Source organism: Bos javanicus, chromosome 5 (genome assembly GCF_032452875.1).
Source record: "Bos javanicus breed banteng chromosome 5, ARS-OSU_banteng_1.0, whole genome shotgun sequence".
NCBI classification, from domain to species: Eukaryota; Metazoa; Chordata; class Mammalia; order Artiodactyla; family Bovidae; genus Bos; species Bos javanicus.
Genome location: NC_083872.1, coordinates 66694641 through 66717848, shown reverse-complemented (window position 1 = coordinate 66717848; position 23208 = coordinate 66694641). Strand labels below are relative to the sequence as shown.

The 23208-nt window shown below is 40.6% G+C and overlaps 1 protein-coding gene and 1 long non-coding RNA gene across 15 annotated transcripts in view; one reads left to right on the top strand and one right to left on the bottom strand.

The window, feature by feature from the left end:
* Positions 1-23208, bottom strand: part of LOC133247812 (uncharacterized) — a 67048-nt gene that overhangs the window by 23821 nt on the left and 20019 nt on the right. For 2 of the 6 annotated variants that reach the window (XR_009736508.1, XR_009736507.1), the window contains 3 exons: positions 22424-22525; positions 20767-22231; positions 5916-6758 (listed from right to left, as the gene is read on the bottom strand). The exons of 1 other annotated variant lie outside the window; for it this stretch is intronic. This is a non-coding gene — a long non-coding RNA (uncharacterized LOC133247812). Of the gene's footprint in view, positions 1-1280; positions 1613-5915; positions 6759-20766; positions 22232-22423; positions 22526-23208 lie in introns of those variants that run through there. 3 more of the 6 variants (XR_009736509.1, XR_009736511.1, XR_009736512.1) reach the window with 3 other exon arrangements.
* The window catches only part of IGF1 (insulin like growth factor 1), an 80954-nt gene that overhangs the window by 47006 nt on the left and 10740 nt on the right, over positions 1-23208 (top strand). For 5 of the 9 annotated variants that reach the window (XM_061417107.1, XM_061417106.1, XM_061417109.1 and 2 more), the window contains exon 3: positions 9236-9417. In XM_061417107.1, the coding sequence (XP_061273091.1) occupies positions 9236-9417 (182 nt within the window). Of the gene's footprint in view, positions 1-9235; positions 9418-10886; positions 11095-23208 lie in introns of all 9 variants that reach the window. The other 4 variants (XM_061417102.1, XM_061417105.1, XM_061417104.1 and 1 more) reach the window with 1 other exon arrangement.

Below are 23208 nucleotides of genomic sequence, written 5' to 3'. Positions count from 1 at the left end.
ATTCACCTTCCTGTGGCACGAGAAAGAGGGGCGTCGCCCTCTATTCATGAAAGCCTTATGTTTTGCCTGCGAGGCCTCTCTTCCCACATCTGAAAGGGTAAACTGACTGTAACGTTGTAAGTATGGGAGATAACGTGGTGGTGGCATGGCTACAATCTCTACCTTGGAGCCAGATTCATCTTACAATTTCCGTCACAGTCTTTCTCAAAAAAGTGAGATAACTCAGGTCCATATATGTGATTCCTCAACATCCCGTCTTATTCTTTCTCTTGTTTTGTCTGTTTTCATCTCATTCAGGCATGGGTCCAAGGTGGAGTAGAGATTAAGTGGGACTGGTGACATTGTATGCTTGCTGGCTGCTTATTTCCAAAGCATGGTTGGCAGGAAAGGGAGCCTTAGATTTCAGTCATTTCAGAGAGGGAACTAAACTCTAATTCTTACCCTACTGTGAACTCAGAATAACATGAGCTTTGGCTCTAAAGTGCACCAGTGAGAAAAAGCATGTCAGTGATTGTCGATAGCAGAAGATGAGAAGATATAGAGGAAGAAGAGAAAAGAAAGAAGGGAGGAATACATACATTGGTTGAAAGTGTTGGGGGGACTTCCCTGGTGGTCCAGTAGCTAAGACTCCCCAATGCAGGGAAGCCTGGATTCAATCTCTGGTCAGGAAATTAGATCCCACATGCCACAACTAAGACCCAGCCCAGCCGAATAAGTAAATTTGTAAAGGTTAAAAAAAAAAAAAAAAAGAAAGTGATTGGGGAACTACTTCTGACCATATATTTTGTCTACACCTATCCCATGCCTTGCAGCATTGTTTTGAAATAAGTAAATAGTTACAAATGCTGAAAAACCAATTATTTTAGTGAGTGGATTATTTGGGAGAAATCAAAGGTAACAAGAGTTCAAGATAAACCCATATAACTTGTTTGACTCAGTTGGAAGATTTGTTCTTGTAAAGTGCCTATTCCAGGTTAAAACTATTCACTTTAATGGAGAACAGTCCTATCTTATCTGGAAAAGCCATCTCTTCACAAAACTTTGGAAAGACACATTTTTAAGAGGAAGAAAGGAGGAGCATACCTGCCCAGCTAGCCCTGTTGACCAACTCAACTCCATAACAATAGTAATTATAACAGCTAACATTTATGAGAATTCCCTGGTCATCCAGTGGTTAAGATTCTGCACTTTCAGTGCAAGGCGTGCAAGTTCAATCCCTGATTTCACATGCTGTGTCGTGTGGCCATAAATAAATAAACACAAATCAAAAAAACAATTGCTCTGGCTCAGTTCCTCATTAAAAAAAAAAGGAACTAATGGAGTTTATTAGACATTGTACAAAACATTTTATATACATTCTCATTTAGCTTTCATAACAGTCTACCTAGACATTATAGATTACATACATTCTCATTTAACCTTCATAGCAGTCTTTTTTACATAAGAAGATCTGAGTCTTAGAAGATTTGGTGCCTTGCCCAAGGTGAATGATGAATAAGTGGCAGATTCCAGATTTGTCTGACTCCAAAACCTGTGTTTTAGCCACATGTTGCCTCCTTCACTGGTATGACAGATGTCACAGGCAGATCATACTCAAATCCTGCAGTATGTCCTAAATAATGAAAACTATGTAACTGGAAAATGGTAGCTAATTTATATAGCAGGCCCAACTGAAATAATTCAAACATAAAAATGACCTCCTGGCATTTGATTATCTTTTACCTTAGACATTGATAAACCAAACCATTCCCTTAGGACAACATTTCTGTCCAGCAAAGCATTTCTCTTGCCAAAGTATAATTTTGCTGGCTACATCTGTCTCCTCCAAACCCTGGAATCAAACCTAAACTAGTAAATTCTGCTGACCTGGCAAGACGCTCGCCCTCCAGGGCATTGTCTCAGGCTAAAGTAATACATCACGTTGCTTCCCATTCTGTCGGCCCATTTCTCCAAAGAGCCCTAAAACAGTAATGTTTCTTCTTTGAATCTCTAGTTTTCTTGCCCGTAGGCCTTACGCTTTAGCTCCCTGGCCTTTGGGACACAGGCAGACTGAACAACAATAGTTTCACACCTGCCCTTGAGTTGGGGCTTCCAAAAGAAAAGCAGATTTGGAGAAAGGAGCAACCTCACCAAGCTCTGCTTCATTCCTTTCCTGCCCAGAGATACACAAACATTGACTTGATTGGGTAATGGAAGACTTTGGTCTTTGGGGTTATGGGGATTTAGTAGCTGGGAACGAGTTGCTGAGTTGTGGGGGTGGTGGCAGGTTGAACAGGGCCACAATTCCTAGAAAAGACGATCTCGTCCAATTGAGAAGTAGTGGGACCAGCAAACACTGGCAATTAAAAATTAACACAGGCCAAAGTGAAATCAATGACGAAATTTGATAGGTTTTCAAGAAAAGTTTATGACATGCCGTTCATAGAAAAGAGGACATTTTCTCAGTGTTCACTTTTATAAATGCCAAAGGCCAGACCTACTTGGAAAGACCTGCAGAAATGGCAGAAATGTACAGAGTCCACAAGCAACATATTAGGCAGGCAATAGGTATACATTTTGAAAAATTTCTTCAAAAACAATCTTAATTTTAAAATGTTTGACAGTAGTCTTGATACTGACAGGTAGTTAATTCCCCAATATGTGTTTGAGTATGTATGTGTATGTTGCTGCTGCTGGTAAGTTGCTCCAGTCGTGTCCGACTCTGTGCGACCCCATAGATGGCAGCCCACCAGGCACCCCCGTCCCTGGGATTCTCTAGGCAGAGCACTGGAGTGGGTTGCCAGTTCCTTCTCCAATGCATGAAGTGAAAAGTGAAAGGGAAGTCGCTCAGTCATGTCCGACTCCTAGCAACCCCATAGATGGCAGCCCACCAGGCTCCCCAGTCCCTGGGATTCTCCAGGCAAGAACACTGGAGTGGGTTGCCATTTCCTTCTCCAATGCATGAAAGTTGTGTGTGTATAGACCCTTGCTATTCTAAATGCATTATGATGTGGATAGTCTTAACAGCACTGAAGGCATCTTTCCATATCTTTACTAAGTGCATGACCACATATATCTCAATGTTTGTTTCAATTCAAGTGTAATTTCTATAGAATTTTTAAAGGCAAATATTGACTCATCAAAAGGCTTTAATTTAAATGCAAATCCTATAAACTCAGGAAATACTGACCATTCAATGTATTTCAATCGGGATCTAGGTAATGGCCCTATCACAATTTTCCTTACATTAGGAATTCATGAAAGGAGTTGTTTTCCCACATAAAGCCATAAAACAGGAAAGACTGAGAAGTGAATCTCATGTTTCCACACATGCAAATAGCAGTTAAAATGCTAACATGGAGATAAATTTAAGATTACTCACATTTTACCCAACTTTCCTACTAGCACCCCAAGTAGAATTATGTCAACTGGATGAATTTTTATTAGATAAGGTGGTTCCATGGAGCATTGCTGCCTAAGAAACTAATCATTCTGTGTTATTCTAAATTGTATAAATTTAGAATTTTCTAAGTTTTCAAAACATCTAGAGGTTTTGGATAGATAGTTGGTGTAGGAAACCTGTCTGACTTCTACACATATTAACTGTAGTATTTGATTGTGTGATCAAAGTTAAATGCAAATTTGTTTTTTATTAGTTAATAATCCATGTGTGTTTTCTACCAGACACATAAAGGTGAATTTTCTAGGAATAGCCCTGAAAATACAACTTGTATTACTTCTTTCTTTAAAAAAATTTTTGGAGTATAGTTGCTATACAGTGTTGTGTTATTTTCTGCTGTAGAGCAAAGTGAATCACCTATGTCTTATACATAAATCCCCTCTTTTTTGGCTTTTCTTCCCATTTAGGTCACCACAGAGCACTGAGTGGAGTTCTCTGTGCTATGTAGTAGGTTCTCATTAGTTATCTGTCTTCTACATAGTATCGGTCATGTATATATCTTAATTCCAATCTCCTAATTCATCCTACCCCGACTTTCTCCCTTGGTATACATATGTTTGGAGAAGGCAATGGCACCCCACTCCAGTCCTCTTGCCTGGAAAATCCCATGGACAGACGAGCCTGGTAGTCTGCAGTCCATGGGGTTGCTATGAGTCGAACACGACTGAGCGACTTCACTTTCACTTTTCACTCTCATGCATTGGAGAAGGAAATGGCAACCCACTCCAGTGTTCTTGCCTGGAGAATCCCAGGGACGGGGGAGCCTGGTGGGCTGCTGTCTATGGGGTCGCACAGAGTCGGACACGACTGAAGTGACTTAGCAGCAGCAGCAGCATACATACGTTTGTCCTCTATGTCTGTCTCTATTTCTGCCTTGTAACTAAGATCATCTATGCCAATTTTTTTCAGATTCCACATATATGCATTAATATACAATATCTGATTTTCTGATTTGCTTCACTCTGTATGTGAACTGCCTTACTTTTTTTCCTGTTTTCAAAATACAATCAACTTTTCAACTTCCCTCTTTTAGCAGTTTCTAGAGAACAGTTTTAGTCCTTGGAACTCAAAGAGTAACAAGTGTATGTCTTCAGAATTGAATATCTCCCTATTCGGAAAATGTTTGCTTTTTTCATTATTTAAATACTGATTCTTCAAATCAGTGTCTCTTCTTTCCAATGACATAGTTAAAATAATTAAAGGAAAGCTTTCTCAATAATCAAGAGGGGAAGTTTTAAAGGAAATTAAAGTTGAGTACGATGTCCCAACTACAGTCTCAGAAAGCTATAAGAAACACCAATTTATGTAGCACCAATAAAGGCAGTACTGTTTGTTTTTTTTTTAACCAATGATGAATGACCAGAGTTCTTTGTTCCAGAAGTGATGACCCCAGTTTAATCTCAGTATTACCCCTTCTCCTTCCGAGATGGAGGGAAGCATCTTGCATCCATGACTAAATGTGACACTCAGCTAATTGGGAGGGTTTTGATGATGCCGCAATTCTGCCCCAAGCCCTTATAACTAGCAAGTTTGCCCTGAAGATTATTGAATTACTCCACTGACCATGCATTATTTAAAAGGAAGGGCTATAATTATAGGAGCCAGCTGTTTAATCATTGGAATTCTGTCTGTTGGCCAACTTTCAAGATAGAGTAGAGCGCTGTGATGGTACTTTGTGTCAGTTTATGGAGGACTCAGGCCTAGTTAGGTGGTAGCCAACTTGTCTGCTAAGCAGCCTTTGGTCTGCATGCTCTGAAGCAAATCTACTGAAAAATAAATACATAAATATATAGACTTCCAAAGTCAATACTTCATCATCAAGGAAAATTCTGTGAAATTCTATACATACTTGTTCACTCTAACAGTTGAGGAAGTATATGGACCTTTCATAATGTTGGCATAACAGAACTCTGGGAGTATACTTAGTTGTAGAAAATATTTATTATCCCAGTCACCTGTCTTTTGTTACAGTATTGAGTACAGAAAAATGGTTTGAGCATCTTCAGGAACTCAAGTGAGAAATGGAGAACACATTTTAACCTTCTAACTTAGAAAATATTTGGACGTCTTTCTTGAAGACAATGTAAGTGGCTTCCAATCATACTGAACATTTAGTTGGCCTTGATGAGTTTTCTCCATTTCTTTACATATTGCCGAATGTTTGGAATAGAAAGGACCATAGCAGTCAGACACTGTTCAATACAGCAATATGCTCCTAGGATCTCTAACAGGTGTTCATACAGCCTTTACATAACTGATTCCAGCAATGGGACATTCATTACCTTTAAAAGAAGTCAGTCCCATTTTTTAACACTTTTGAGTTTAAATTGTTAAACATTTTTTTCTTATATCAATCCAACATTTGTTTCCTGTTCACCTAACAATTCTGCCCACTGGAGCACAATTATTGATAACAAGTGCTTAATGAGGAGTTTTTAAAGGTAAGGATTCCTTTAAAACAGTTCATTCTGTCTCATTTAAAAATTGCCCATAATGACAATAGGTGCAATTTTGAGATCATTAAAAATCTCTGTTTTTCTCAAAACTGATATTGTTGCAAATTATTTTACTGCTTTCCTGGAAAAACACATTGCATCAGGCTCCCAGTTCTAGCCCATAGCAACAAATATCTTTATTTTGGCTCTGGAAAAATAAGAAATATGAGGCATTTGAAGATAAAGAGAAAAACTTTGACCCTCTAACTCTGGCCTCTCAATTGGTGAGAAATTTTTTTTTGTTGTTATTAAATATCTTAATGTAGAACCAGAAATCAAGCCTATAAGATACTTCAAAGGATCGATTAAACTTTAAAAGGCAAGGTAAACACTTGTTATATTCATATATTTTCAATGAAGTACAATTAGTCCATTGTAGACATTATGAATAGACAAAGCATCTTTCTAGGATTGCGGTGGCTAGAGATAACTGGTAGTTACGTTTATGTCAAAATCCAAGTCTGTAATATTTCAACAATATTAAAAAACAGATATAGACATAAGGTAAACTTTCTTTTTAGAGCATTACAGAAGAGTCCTAAATTTCTCTGTTCCTAAATTCACTGATCTATTGACTAAAAAGCACAGCTATTTTACAGACTGAGCCATGTTGAACTCTGAGCTCATCTAAGAGGTGACAAACCAGATGCCTGGTGTGTACTATTATTTTTTGCTGTGCTGATGATTACCTTCTGTCTCACAAGAGGAAATAAACCTGTGGTGAGTTTCATGCCTGTCGACAGTCACAAAGAAAGTAATATGCAATATACACAACGTTTAATGGTTAAAGTCTTCCTCCAGTGGCATGCAAGGAACTCCAGAACCTATGGAGTGTCAGGAGGAAAACAGAAGGGATGCTTAAAACAGAGGTGCAAAGTAGGTCCTGGGATCACAGAGATTATCCTTCCCCATCTTCAACCCATAAGGATAAATTTTGAAATTAGTCATTTCTAAGTTAGCCAAGTTTGAAGTTTTCTGAAACCACTCCTGCCACTTTACCTCTAAACCTCAAATTATCATTCCAAATTCAACAAGTGAATCTCAGTTATATCCCATTAAGAAATGTATTGTTTCAGCAAAAAGCAATTGTTACCTGTGGTGGATGATGGGGACAGTTACCTCAAAGTAGGCTGAGTCACCTTGCCCTCTCTCCCACCCCAAGAGAAAGCCAAAGTGTATCAGCTACTCTCCACTGGCTGACCTCTTCAGTCTCTTGAAATGGCCACTGAGTTAAAAGTATGTAGAAGTCCTTTGTGGGTCACAAAGAACCATGTAAGCCCATTTGTGTCTTTAATTTATAGTTCCAGGAAAATAGTATGTAAACAAACAAAAAACAAAAACAATAGCAAAATGCATTGCTTACATTGCTCAAGGGACCATATGAGTCCTGGTTTGCCCCGGCTGGCGAGCAGAGGCAGAAAGTCTTCTGCACTGGGCAATCCTCCGATGGCAAGTGAAAGCACCATTGAGGTTCCAACTGGGCACAGCTGCCCCGTCCCTTCCAAATCCCTCAACCATGAGGAGCCCACAGGGTTTGCCCTGAGCAAAAACAGCACACCCCACCCAGAGAGACCACAATTGAACCCTCCTGAGTTTCTATCCCCAGCTGCCCTAAGAATGACAATAAACCTGCCTTAAAGGGAGGAGGCATCCTCACTTTACAGTGCCAAGCATCAGGAACACATTTGGATTCTTAGAAGATTCAACGAATGGCTGGCCCCTCGGGCTGCAAGGCGGCCAAACTAGTTTGGTAGCAGGCCATGACCATGGGTCTGATCTCCTTCAACTAGGGAGTTCAAAATATATATAGGGATTTTGACTCTCAAAACTCCACCCTGAAGTACAGCATCATTATTACATGAATGTAAGAATTTCTGTTTAAAATATAATGCTGTCTTCTGTGTCAGAAATTGAGATTGAACATACATCACATTGACTAATTGGATCCTTCTGGGTCAATGTTTCACAAATTTTCTTCCACGAAGCCTGGACATCAGTGAAGAAGACTGAGGCCCTCCACCTCCCAAGGGAGGAAAGAGAGGCAGAGAAAGTCAAGATCCATGGCTTTCTTGCATAAGCCATGGCAGTTTCACTTTTGTCTATTTTGTATACTGATGTATAAGTAATATTTGTTGTAACAAAAGTCCTACTATGACAAAAAGTTTACAAAGTATTCAAGTACGTTTTAATTTAGTTTCATATAACTTGTTTTGCCCTCTTTTTAATTCTAGATCCAGGGAAAGTGTGGCCAAGTCAAAACAAAACAAAATAGAATCAAACTAAAACCTACTTGCCAAGTAAAGAGGCCTAATTGATTTGCAAATATCAAAAGAAATTTGATTCATGGTGTTCCCTCTGGGCAATCAGAATCAAATGAAAGGTGGACATTTAGTTCATTCTTAGTCTAGTGATTATTCTATCAGAAAACAGAGCTGATGGTTCTGGTCCCTCTAAGGTGATAGAAGAAGTCCTATCACATTGGTATTGTTATCAGTTCAAGTTCCAGAGCTTCTGGATGCGGTCAGTAGCAATGCTGTCTCTTCACAGACCCTATATGATCCTAGAAAGTGATGCTCAAAGCAAGCTAACATATATTTAGGATCCACTAGGTGTCAAGTAATGCACTTAGTACTTTTCATACAGTAGGCTATGTAATCCTCAAGCAATCATTAGAAAGAACATATTAACTCTCCTTTACAAATGGGTAAACTGAGGCCCGGGAAACTTAAATGACTTGTCATTTGTGTATGTCACTCCCAACTCTGAGTCGAGGTTTCCACATCAGTTAAGTGATGAGACCTTCCCAGATTTAAAACCTCTTTGATTTTCCGTCTGATGTCATAATGGAAGCAGATAAGACAAAGAACAAACACTGGAGCCATCCTGTGCACAAAAACCATGCAGATTTGCTAAAAAGATTAAGAAAATGGAAAACATGATCTTTTAATTAATTTTCCTAGCAGCCTCCCAATTAAGCCAATATATAAGGAGAGGTGAGGATTGGGCATAGACAAGATCCTTGACTACAGGTGGCTAAGAATTTGAGGACAATTAATACAAATAAATGAATGATGAATGAGCTCTTGCCAATGAGAGTGGCACTGACTGCTGGAGACATATTGGAATCTGGAAAAACCTGGGAGGGTCAGGAGTTGTTGGAGGAGCTTCAAAAGAAGACTAACTTATAAAGGTGTGGGTTGACATGGTGTGGGGAGAGGAGTTTTCAGGGGCTGGGTGGAGCAGTGAACACAGCCTATTATCCCACTCTAAAGCTAGGCCTCTCTCTGTTTGATCTGAACAGACAAGCCCACGGGGTACGGCTCGAGCAGTCGGAGGGCGCCCCAGACAGGAATCGTGGATGAGTGCTGCTTCCGGAGCTGTGATCTGAGGAGGCTGGAGATGTACTGCGCGCCTCTCAAGCCCGCCAAGTCGGCCCGCTCAGTCCGTGCCCAGCGCCACACCGACATGCCCAAGGCTCAGAAGGTAAGCCTGCCAGGGGTGGCGGTGAGGGTCGGCCATCTTTGCGAGATCGGAGTTATGAGGCTGAGCCTGTAGCAACTTAGCAGCAGCAGCATCCGAAGAGTAATTCATACCCTCATAGACTTCTGGTTCATAGGGTCAAAAGAACTCCATTCTCCCCTGAGAGGTCCATCTTATTTGTCACTCCACATTGTAAATTCTCCCTTCCACTACTGTGGCCCATCTGATCACTAGAAGATTACAGAGAAGAGTGACTAAACCTGGGCTTTGGCATCAGACAAAACTGACATCCTAGCTTTGCCAATCACCAGCTGAGAGCCCATGGCCAAGTAGTGCAGCCTCCCAAGCCTTTGCTGATGAAACTATCAGTAAAGATGGGATAGCAGTACCATTTACCTCTTCAGGTCATTAATGTGCATGCAATGCTTTCCACACTGCACAAAGTAACTGTCAGACAAGTGTTAAGTTCTGTCATAACTGTATGAACAAAGCATGTGACCTTTCAAGTCCTGATATTCTGTAAACATGCAAAGAAAAATAACACTCTAAAATTGGAACTAATAGAAATTCACATTTAGTGGCAAATACAAAGAAAAAAAATAGAAATTTCAGTTTGGCTCTGAGAATAGCAAGAAAATTCTAATGATCAAAATCTGCAGGTGTCTGTTACTAAGAATAAGACTTTAAACAAGCCTTAGAGGTACTGTCTATGCCATCAAAAATATGTAAATCATCTGATCTGATGCACATTGATCACTTGATAAACCTTTGCTGAGTGAGGGAATGAATGGGTGAACAAATGTATGTAGGTGATTACATTTCCTTCACTAAGTAGAAAGAATGAGAACTAAAGAGAAGGTGAAGAAAATGAGGAAGAATGAATAAGGAAAGTTAAATGCTCTCTGGGGACTCTTTTGAAAAAAAAACCAACTACTGGTTTTAATCTTTGGAGTCAAAACTAGCATTGTGCAGAGGGCACATGATAAGCGATCAAGAAGCTCCTAATGACACCTTTGCTGCTTCTTGGTCCTCATTTGCAGCTGAGGCTGGAACAGGCGCCTTCGCAGACATGTGACCCCAGGGAGCCACCCTGAGTGATGGAAAGGGACTGGCACAATCTGATTCAGAGAGAACACAGGAGCCAGTCGATGTGTCAGGGAGCAAGCCCTACATACCTTTTAGGTGAATGTGACTGGGAAGTGTGCTCAAGGTGAGCAGAGGCAGGTTAAATCTTTCTCTTTCCAGGTGACCCAATGCCTTTCAATTTCTACTTTGGGAGGGGGTGGGTGGTGTCAGAGATGAGTCCCTAAGTTCTGGAATGGCAGGTTTAATAGTGACTGAGGTCCAGACACCTCTCCAGCACCAGTGCTGTCTTCTGCAGCTATGGAGCCAAGGCATTCAAAGGCTCTGGTCTTCGGGGACACCAAGGGGACCACCTGTTCTCAATGCAATTATTTTTGTGATGTTTACAGTATCAGCCCCCATCTACCAACAAGAAAATGAAGTCTCAGAGGAGAAGGAAAGGTGGGCCAAAGAAACGCCCAGGAGGGGAACAGAAGGAGGGGACGGAAGCAAGTCAGCAGATGCAAGGGAAGATGAAAGAGCAGAGGAGAGAGACTGGAGCTAGAAACTGAACACAGGCAAGAAAGGAACACAGAGGAAAGAAAGACTAAGACAGAGGTGAGGAGGCCGAGAGAGAAGCAGACAGAAAGAGAGGAAATGGGAGATGCCATAAAGGAAAGGAAGAAAAGTAGGCCAGCTGGAGCTAGAGAACGCTTGGGACAAAAGGGGGAGAAGAAACCTGTTGTAGGAAGTGGCCGATAAACATGGAGAAAGGGAAAAGTAACATATAATGCCTGAGAAAATCCAAATAAAGACAGTGGCAAGAATGAAAACATGAACAAAAATTACGAAAGAGGGAAATAAAGCAATATTCCCTTCCCCATGGAAAAACAAGAATTAAAATAAAAATCAAGGTTTTTGTATGCATTTTAATTTTTTCTGTGAATTTTACAAGAATTTCCATGTCAGTAAATGCCCAGAGTTAAATATTAGCCCCAAATTTTCAGCAAGACTGAATTGTGTCATAAACATTCCCAGATTTCCTTCCCTACAGTGTGACTGGAGGCTGCATTTCTTAGTCAAGCTCGGGCCAAAGGGCACCCAATATTTGCCTAAAGGCCCGTGAGGCCTGAGAGCTTACCTATGAAAGGAGGGCACTGAACTTTGTGCGTGTGCACTTTGGAATCAGATATGAAAGATGTATTAATGTGCTAGGGCTGCCAGAATAAAGTACCACGCCACAGACTAGGTGGCTTACACAACAGAAATTCGTTTTCACACATTCCTGGAGGCGGGAAGGCCAAAGTCGGAGTATTGGCAGGATCAGTTCCTTCTGGGAGCTGTGAGCGAAGGATCTGTTTCAGGTCTCTTTCCTCCACTTGGAATTGGCCTTCTTTTCCCTGTGTTTTCACATCATCTTCCCTCTGGACAAATCTCTGTGCCCAGATTTCCTCTTCTTATAAGGACACTAGTTGCTGCTGCTGCTAAGTCACACACTAGTTATATTGGATTAAAATATGATCTGCTAAGTCGCTTCAGTCGTGTCTGAGTCTGTGCGACCCCATAGATGGCAGCCCGCCAGGCTCCCCCCAGTCCCTGGGATTCTCCAGGCAAGAACACTGGAGGGGGTTGCCATTTCATCATGATCTTATTTTCACTTAAGTTATCTGTGTAAAGACCCCATCTCCAAATACAGTAACATTCTGAGGTACTAGGGGTTAGGACTTCAACTTGTGAATTTGGGGCGGGGGCGGGGGGGAGTCAGCCCTAAACCAAAGACTCCTGATGTCTGACTACTGCCCTATGATTCCATCACCTATAAACTTATCTCTCTCACGCATGCACCCCCTCACTCCTCACCCCCCACCCTCCTAGATATTTAGACCTGAAATCCTATGAGTTTATGTTCCATGAAATACCAGGACCATGCTATGTTAGGGCTGCAAAAGGACTCAAAAATTTGCTTCAGTCCCTTCATTTTAAAGATAAGGATACTGAGATCTAGAAATGGCTGAAGGATGGCTGAAATGGCTGAAAATGGCTTGGTTTCTAAGCCACACCCTCTTTCTGGCCAGCAGAGAACAGCACAAAATCAACATGGACTAAGAAAGAATTCCGAAAAGCAAAGATGGGAGTGAATGAGAACAAAAGCACTCAATTTTCTTGAGGGTAAAGAAATGCCAGGTAGAATCACAGAATCTGAGTCTTAAAGATTTTCCTCCTTCAGTTTCCTTGATTTAAGCAGTAGGGTTAGTATCTTCATAGATAATAAAGCAAAAAGTCTCAAGATCATTCAAATTGTGAATTAAAAGAGCTAAGGGAGGATGCAAGAGAGACAACACAGGGTAAGAAGATGATAAACCAAGGAGTGAAGCATTTCATCCAAATAGCCCACTTTGAAGATGTCAAAGTATAAAGGAACATCCTTTCTACTTGTCCTTCATGCCCCAGCCATTCTTTCTACTTCAGGATCATCCTTTGTCCATGGTTCACTGAAAACCCAGGATATATGATATATAGATGTGCCCAAGTCTCAAGCCAGGAGGAAAAAGTTTGATCACAAGCTTGTCAGAGTATCGTATGGGAGCCAAGACACTGCTGTTATGGTTGCAAAGTGGGTCCTGGCTTATCAGAACAGATAAAAGCCAGGCTGGAGCCTGAGCCCATCTGGCCAGCCACCTTCTTCAGGAGACTCCCAGTTCTTCTGTTAATACATCTATGGTTTGGAACCAGCCTCAGGTATAAGCCTCAAGCATAAGCCAACACCTACTGTTTCTACCACCTGAGAGTAACCTGCAAACTGAGATGGCTTTTCAAGGGACCACAGTTTGGCAGAAAAGTAACAGTGTCCTGTGGGATTATCCCTTCCTTTTTTCATTGATGATCGGATCAATACCATTATAACACAGGGATAAATGACAATTATACCCAATAATGAACTTCATTCAAGAAAAAAGGCAAAGACTTTAAAAGGAAAAGAAAGCAATAGAACTTTCCAGTTAAAGAATGCTTCACCATCAGACTATTAGTTAAAACCCTGCTTCCTTGGTGGCTCAGACAGTAAAACATCTGCCTGCATTGTGGGAAACTGGGTTCGATCCCTGGGTCAGGAAGATCCCCTGGACAAGGAAATGGCAACCCACTCCAGTACTCTTGCCTGGAAAATTCCATGGATGGAGGAGTCTGGTGGGCTACAGTCCATGGGGCTGCAAAGAGTCAGACACAACTGAGCGACTTCACTTTCTTTCTTTCTTTTTGCAGTGGGTTATATTAACTCTAAAGCAGTCATCTTGAATGCCTACATGTGATTTCTAAATAACATAAATTAAGTAAACAGAAAGAATCTATTGCTGTCTTTCATCCCTTCTACTATGAAAATAAGCACTAGTGATACATGGCACATAATGATGAATGAAAGGATGGATGGACAAATGAGTGAGATGGGGAGGGGAAGAGTGGTAGGGAAATAGACCATAAAAGTTAAGTAGCACTGTGTGTGTGTTAGATGCTCAGTCATGTCTGACTCTTAGCAAACCCGTGGACTGTAGCCTACTAGGCTACATGGAATCTCCGGGAATTCTGTCCATGGAATTCTCCAGGCAAGAATACTGCAGTGGGTAGCCATTCCCTTCTCCAGGGAATCTTCCCAACCCAGGGATGAATCCTAGGGTTCTTGCATTGCAGGTGGATTCTTTACTGTCTGAGCCACCAGGGAAGCACTGCTGAGATGAAATAATTCCTCTTGTCCTTGCCTAAGACAGTGATGCAAGTGCAGAGTCAAAGAGGGAAGGCAGAGGAGTTGTGCTTGCACAAGTTTTGCGTGTTTGGAATTTCCTATACTCGAGCCAAAATTGAATTCGTTCAAGGACTTATTGCTAAAGGTGGAAACCAGTTGAGTATTTTACAGTGAATGTTATGTTCCCTATTCATCCCCTCAATGCTTTCTTGAATGTAGGCAGAGTATTCATAATAATTTAAAAGCCCTCTGTTTCAACTGTTTCTTTTAGGGGAAATTGATGATTGTGTGTAAAACTAAAAGGAATATGTAAGGACTCCTGATCCTTAAATTGTTGAAAAATATTTTTACTGAGTACCCATGATATGTAAACCTCTGTACATGAAGGAGAATGATAAAGATAGGAGAGGCAATACTACATAGTGGTTAGCGCACAGAATCTAGAATCAGACTGCCTGGTTTCAGACCCCGGCTATCTCACTTAATAGCTGCATGTCCTTGGGAAAATAATGCAATTTACCTGTACCTCAGATTCCTCATCTGCCAAATGGGAGTAATAATTGAATCTACCTCATAAGAGTTGTGAGAATCTATTGAGATTGTGTGTATGTGTACAAATATAAATTATAGTATTTAAAATGGTACCTGGCAAATAGTAAGCACTATTAAAGTTTTAGTTGATATTATTTTTCTTAGTTTTTAAAATTAGAGCCATCTGAAAAAGAAATAGGTCTCACCAAGTGGAAGTGAGTCCCCTATCACCAAAAACTTCAAGCTTAAGCTTACCAACACTTTCCAGTGATGTGGTAGTGTCTTTCAAGCACATGATAAGAGAAAGAGAATTCAGTGACCTAAGACCCCTTCCAACCCAGAGAACCCCAGTTCTATGAATTATTCCAACTTCAGTGGAAGCTCGACTGTCCTGTATGAGGAACTGTTAACTTTTATTCTGAGGTTGTAGAAAAGAACTTTCAGAAAACCACCATTTTTCTCAACCAGTTAAAATCAAATGTAATATGTGTTTTCATTTCACAGTGCCTGAGGAAAATTTAATTGTAGCATGAACTCCAGCCCTTACTAGTTTAAAGTAAAATTGCCAAAATAAATAAAAATGTGGGATATTTCCGGGCTCACACAGCTTCCGGGACATTTCAGTTTCTAGGGCTGCCGATTCAGTGCCTCTCACAAGCATTTGATCTTCTTTCAAACATCTCTTGAAAACAAACAAAACCTCATACAGCTTCTCGTGTGCGTGCTGTTAGGATGTAAGGGTGGAAAAGGAGGCAGAGAAAGCAGCTCTGGGAGAGCCCCTCCTCCCTCTCCCTTCCAACTCCTGACCCTCTCCCTCCCACCACTCACCGACAGGAAACAGTGTTTTCCTAACTAATAAGGCTTGCCATTTCTCAAGTCCACTTACACACCATGGAGGAAGATGAAGTCTGTTCTCTTTGCTTGCCTGTATGAAGGGAATAGGGCTTTGAGCAATGTTTATCAGACAACAGAGAGCTGACTTTTAATCCAGGACAAAACTGATAGTCTAGAGGTAAAGTGGAAGCCTTTTGCTGACAATGAAAAGATAAATCATTTACAGTGATCTGTGGTGACCCAAATGGGATGGAAATCTAAAACAGAGGGGGTATATGCATACATATAGCTGATTCACTTGGCTGTACAGTAGAAACTAACACATTATAAAGCAACTATACTCCAATAGAAAATAATTATAAAAAATAAAAATAAAGATAAATTGTTTTAAAAGAAGCAGAGTGCCTTTATGAGTTTTTAAATATCCACTATAGAATTCTCCAGTGATTGAAAGCCCAGCTCCTGAATCCTTTGAAAATCAGTGACAATATGTATTGGCCTAGGCAAGATAAGTCTATTTTTAAAGAAAGACCAGGCAAGGTTAGGATAAGTTTTTCAGTGGCCATTAAATTTCCAGATCTGCAAGGTCAAAATCAGTTTTTTCATCCTCAGAGCTCTAACTGAAATCTGAGCACCATTCCCTGATACTCATCTATTTAGGACTCCTTCTTTAATGGGACTGCTTTAACCCCCTTAAGGGGGGCTTCCCTGGGGGCTCAGATGGTAAAGAATCTGCCTGCAATACAGGAGACCTAGGTTTGATCCTTGGGTCAGGAAGATCCCTTGGAGGAGGGCATGGCAACCCACTCCAGTATTCTTGCCTGAAGAATTCCATGGACAGAGGAGCTGGTGGGCGACAGTCCATGGGGTCACAAAGAGTCTGACGCAATTGAGTGACTAACACTTTCATACCCTTAGGGCCACCTTGTTTTTATCTTGCAACCAAAAGAGATGGTTTAGAAATATAGACTTACATTTAAACTCAAGTAGAGAGAAATGGAAATTGAGAACAGCAAGGAAATTATGAGAGATGTGGGACAATGGGCATATGAGCTCATGTCTGGTACTAATAGACAGCAGCAAAGAAACTTCTCACCACACTAGGAACTCAGTCATAGCTCAATGGGCTACTGCTCCATCAGTAATAAGAGCTAGAAAACATTTCCAAACATTCCCATCTATATTATTCACTGATGAGATTATAGTTTTAAGATCCATTTGGTCAGAAAACTAAGTCTTTTGAAAAAGTGAAGGTTTGATAGAAATAAGAATGCTGAAGGTCCAATCCAACTTTAATTCCAAATATCCTTGGTGGTAACTTACAATCTGTTGTTAACTACAGCAAATAGTTTTGGGAGAAAGAAGATTATTTTCTCTTCTTTACTTTGTGTGTGTGTGTGTGTGTGTGTGCGTGCACACAGTGGGATTCACATGCCAGAATTTCTTACAAAATTCTCTGTAAAATATATAAACATTCACATGGAGCTTTCTGTCTGGCCAGCTCCAAGAGGTCATGTAATCAAAGACCAGCCAGCTCTGCCATCCATGAAAATATGATGTGGTATTTTCACAGCTGTAGATGACAATTATGGCAAGACAAAAATTCTAAATGATTAGGAGTAAGACCATGGCAGGTTGTGGGTTAGATAAAGAATCCTATTGTAGACTTGAGAATATGTAATATTTATGTCACAGTCTGAGTGTGGCAAATTTGAATGATTCATGAGGCATTGGAGGACTAGAGAAAAGTGAAAAATATAAAAGGAATCAATAAATACATAGCATTATTTTGTCAGTATTGATTGACCAAGGCCACTACTGGATGCTCTGGTTTGTCTCTGTCAATAATGATACTTGTTTCCTTCTTCAAAGAATGCTAGGATGCAAGTAAAAGTACTTTGGGCACAATTCTGATTTTTTTTTAAACTGTATACACACATGAATTGTTCTTGCGCCGTTTTCTGTCTTGGAAAAGCACTGGCTGGCACCATGCGTGTTTACTTTTATATGCTGAAGACTCACGTCAATCTCAAACAGATGCAAATCACTTTAACTTGTCGTAGTGTTATTTTATTCATCCTAAAAGTTCAGAAAAGCCTTCCAAACTTGCAAAATTTCTCTCAATTCAGAGGAGGAAAATTCAGAACACAGTATTTGAATGTTCTGCCCAGATTTGTCACACACACAAAGCATGAGTGAAAGAGGGTAACACCCTTTCCTACTAATCTCTGAACTCATCACTATTGCATTGAAATGATACCAAAAGGTAACAACCCTGAGCCCCACATGGCCCCAGAACATTGGAATATAAATTACTGCATACATGAGTGTAAGGACTCCAACGTATGTTTTATGTCAGATGAAACAATGCTATTTTGGAGGCTAAAGAGAAAAAAATAATCAAATCCAGTTTTTAGGTAAAAATATGCTGAATCTTTAGCACATATCAGTGAAATTGCTAGAATCTGGTGTTTCACTTTTTTAAATACCACAATGGTTGAACCTTTCAGCAATTCCAAAACCAACTCCCTCTGGGAAAGATCGTGTGCTTAAAGTGTAGTTGTTTTTGTTTTTGTTTTTTTTAATTTAAAAATGTAACACAAACAGCTAACAAAACAGGCTGCCCATAAAATCAACAGCCTAAGCAGCCCTGGAGTATTTTACAACATCCTTCAAGACTATTAAAGGCAACATAAATAACTCTTGCCAGTAAGGGAAAATACCCTTCAGCTTTCTTTTCCCTTTCCTTTTTCTTTTTTCAGGCTTTTAAACCATTTTGGTAGTGATTTGTTACATCACAGACAAAAATACTTCAAACAGAGTCAGGTGGTATCCTTTGAAAAGTAAGGAATTGCCAAGACAGGATAATCTGTGAATAATTATAGGATAAACACATTTCCTAAACTGGGGGATTCCTAGGGATGGACCTGTCACTAGAAACAAGAGTTATGCATCTTCTAGTGCAGCAGTCAAGGGTGCCCTGGGCACCCAGTAAGTAACTATTACCCCCCCCCCAGTCAGAGAAAGGGCAGTACTCAAGCATGGGGTGTGCTTTCCCAACAGGAACTATTTCTAAAAAGACAATAGTAATAGCTGTTATTTATTAGGCACATGCCCTGAGTTAAAGGCTGCCACAAATCACCTCCTTAATCTTCACTATTAGCCTGAAGGGTAAATGTTATAATTATGCCCCCTCCCACACTGTACAATTAGAAAACCTGGACTAAGGGGGCTAAATGTCTTGCCAAGGTCTTGCCCTAACAAGTGGTCAGACCAGAATCCAAACTCAAGATGGACTCCAGCATGTGAACTATGCACTGTGATCTGTCTTCATTTCTTCACTGATACTTACTGTACTGCAATCTGCCCGCTGTAAGTTCCAAGACAGGACAGGGGCTCTGTGCACAGCAAGAAGTAGGAAACCATGTAAGGCTTGCTGTTAACCTGAACTCTATTCCACCATTCCTGCAGGAGATGCAAATCAATTTAACAAGCTTTTCCTGGTTCGCCACTTTGCTCACACATCCAAGGAGGAGATAGAGGTGAAGGGACTATGCTACCTGCCCTCAAGGAGTTTACTTTTTAGTGGGAAAGCAAACACTTAAATAATTTATTCCACGACAAAGGCAGACCCAAAGTGGATTCTGACAGCACAGAAGCCAGGACAGCTCTTGCCATCAAGTTCACAAATGAGAGCTAAACCAAGGGCCCTTGAAACAGCTGGCTCTCTTGCACACAGCTACGGTAGGTAGATGTGTAAGGGTGATCACATGTAATCATCACAACATTATGAGGTGGGTGCTCTTACTCCCCCCTTTCATTTTACAGCAGGAAACTGAGAAGGCGAGGACAACGTAACAATTGCCAAAGGTCACACAGTTCTGTGTTGGAAGCTGGGATCCAAGCTAGGTATATAAATCCAGGTTCTCTGAGAAATGTATATGATACTGGGTTAAAGGAGCAAGGGTTTGATGAGGGGAAATACCCATGTGAAAAGCAATAGGAGAGGATCAGGGAAGCCTGAGCAAGCCAGCAGAATGCAAGTGCAAGTCTGACCTCAGTGAAACCGAGGAGGAGAGATGACTGGGGAGAAGCATCCTAGATGGCTGTACTGTCTAAAGAAAAGTCAGCAAAGCCACTGAGGAGTCCTTGAGCCAAAGATGGCCAATAAAGAAGTCTTGGGTTTCCCAGAAATTGGGTCTGCCCTGATGTCCCCACTACACTCTTGAGCTATGGGAGGGGGCTGTGGGGCCCATCTACCATGCATGGTCAGAGGAGACGATCATGTTGGAAAAAATGTCCTTTCCCACTCTAACCACATAAAAGATAGGGTGAAGTCATTTCCAGAAAAACATAAATAGAAAGGGGGCTGGGCAGACCAACACTGTGCCCAGACTGTTACACCTATCTCTTTGCTGAAGAGGCAGTTACTCTACCAGGAGCATACATCTCTTGAAAAGTATACCTTGTCCTTCGGTTTTAAAAGTCACATCCCAGAGCACTGAGTTGATCTCATGACATTCACTCTACTTGGCTCCCAGAGATGAAAGACTGACCTCACTCTCCTGGAATTCGGACTTATAATCCCCCGAAATAATGAGATATCAAAGTTGATATTAGGACATTTAAATCATCATCCAATATTTCACATTTCTCCAGGCTAAGCAAGCAAAATAGCCAGGGCAAATCCTTTTCAACAAATTGACATCTGGGCCATCTCTTCAATCATCCATTGCCTTTTTTTTTTTTTTTTTTTCTATTTTGCCCTTTTTAGGAGAAAGTCAATGCTGAGTTAGAACTTTAGGCTGTACAATAGGCTATTAACATTCCATGATGGGCAGTATTTTCCCAGCATTTTTTATAGGGTTCCAGGCTTTTCTTAGAGTTTATGTCATACAATTCTTAACTTGTTTGTAGTGGGTGGAGATGGAAACATAGTCTATTGAAAACATCAATGCTTCCTCCCTAAAATTTAAAGGGGCTATTATAATCCTTTTAGATTCTGCCTCTCAGGCAATGTCTTACAAAGATAGGCGGGGAGAAAATAAGGGCTTATCATATTCACATGGTTAGCTTTTGCTAAATGAATATTGTGCTACTAGACCTCCATTAATAGCATACAAATGGGACTCAGCTCACACTGGGATAAGGGAGGGTACCTACTTCCCTAGTTTACAGTCTTGCCTTACCTTCTAAACCAGCATCTGCCACCATCTGGGATCATGGGCAACTCATGACATGATCAATTACTGTTACTGGAAAGAGACTTGGGTTTTGCATCACCAGATACTGGTCTACCTCTTTGGGAGGCATCATGGTCGAGTATCTATCTGGTGAGCTCCAGGATCAGAAGTGACTGATACAAATCCCAAACATGGTCACATCTTCACTGTAAGAAATCAGGCACGTTGTTTTTTATTCATATTTCATGAAGGTAAAGTGGCTAAGACAGTAGTACCCATCTCTGAGAGAACTATGAGAATTAAATAAGAAAATGTCTACAATTAGCACTTACAAAACAGTGACCAGACCAGCACATACACATGTTCAACTGGTGGAACTGTTATTCTTTTATGAAAATAATAGGTGGTTTTACTATTAGTTCTAGGTCTATCAGTTTGTTCCTATGTGACCTCAAGCAAGTCACTAAATCTTCAGGAGCCTTAGATTGTGAATGATACCAATGCAAACAACGTCATCTCCTGAGGTTGTTGGGAGGATTCATGGAGATTACTGTGTAAACTGTAAAATGTGTGCAAATTTTAATCAAGATAACTATTATTGCCATTGTCGTTAGCTCTCAGGGAACTTAAGTTTGTGGACAGTTTTCCATTGGAAAACTAAGAGCTAGGATCGCCAAGAGAAAAATGGGGGAATGTGAATGATCCCTTCATGGCATTTTCCAGCTTCCTATATATCTGTGTATGGCATACACTGTGTAATAATGTATATCACAAATTAACCCCTATCAAACCTATTCCCTCATGAGTCAGTTAACCCTTCCTTCAGAGGGTATGTTTCCTCAGTCAACCCCAGTGAGCTTGAGGACCAACTTTTTTTTTTTTTGGTAAATAATCTTACCTTCTCTGGTCTCAATAGGAAACAGTATTTACTCACTACTGTTTTCCTTTCAAAAATCTGTCTAGTTGCATACTAGACACAGTTTTAGCTGGTTTGTTTGTCTTGGACAGGCTGTTGAAGTGAAAAGTTTTTGCTTGACTGAATGTGGGACAGTTTCATAACCCCTTCAAGAAGTGCACTGAAGGAGGGTGCCAGCTCCGACGGCTGCTTCTAGCAGGCCTCCACTTGCCACCCATTGTCAAGGGTGGCCCGCGTCATTAAATTAAAACAATGAGCAAAGCAACAGATGCAACTGAGACTAAATCCCTGAGTGCTTTTGTTTTGTCACTGTCATTGTCTGCAACAAAGAAGTCACATGTGAGAGCCTGGGAAGAGAGCCAAATGCAAACCAGACGACATCCCAGCTGGTTCTGAATGGCCTCCATCATACGCCTGTGTGCATGGGAACCATGCTACTTGGAGCAGTGTCAGCTTTATCAAGTGAGTTTCTGCCCAGGACTTTGCTGTGATGCAGAGACAGTCCCAGAAGAGAGTCCAGAAGATCCCTCCACTCAGACTTTACACCTTACACTTCTGCTTTGAGAGAAAAGAAAGAATCTCTGAATTGGGGAAAGGGATAAGATCTATATGATTGGCCAAACTAACCTCAGTTCTTTTTGCTACAGCGATCATGAATGTGAAGAGAGAGGTATAGAAGATACCTGAACTTTTTATCTGGAAACCTGTGATTAATTTGGCTTGAGAAGAAGACTGGAGATTAAATACCTCATGTGCTTTCTTGTTGCTTGTAACCATTTCATTCTGGAGTATTTCCTTAGAATGGACTTTATTCAGATTCTTTAAAATCCTTTTTCTAAGCTGTCATACCTTGTAAACAGAAAAAGAGGTTAAAACCCAAATTAGGGTATTTTTAGTCCTGTTAACTTGGTTACTAGTTTGATAGAGCAATAGTGTCCTTAATAATAGTGATTAAGGGGGTTTGATGAGCCATATACCATCAGCAGGGTCTATTGAGAACTGAACAGAAATGTTTCAAAGAGTTTGGGACAATAGTATGTCTACTCTGTAGCTGCATATGTCTTTCTTCCATTTTCCAGAGAACTCCTTTAAGAAGCAGAATAAGGTGTAAGGTTAGAAATAAAAACTTTACCGGTAGCTTAACAGCTGATGCTTTGTAGAGCAACAAATGCATGTCTAGTGAACCTGGTAAAAGTTGTATGATATTAGAGGGGAAAGTGCCAGGATTGTAAACAGATAGCATCTCAAGCTCTCCTACGTGAATGCCCATTTTCTTCCCACAAAGATTTTTTCAGTGGCCACTGAGCTAGATATTTTAATAAACATTTTTACACAATGATGTCATCCTCCTTCTTTTCAGGAGGTATAAGATATTTTCACCATCAACGTGCAAAGTACTAACTTGCTTTTATAAAGGACTTGTTGATCACTCTAATGTTCCAGGTAGAGCTGAAAATATGTGTAAGAAAAATGATCAAATCCCTATGGGTCTGAGTCAATAGGTATCATTTCCAGGGATTAGTAGTTGACTC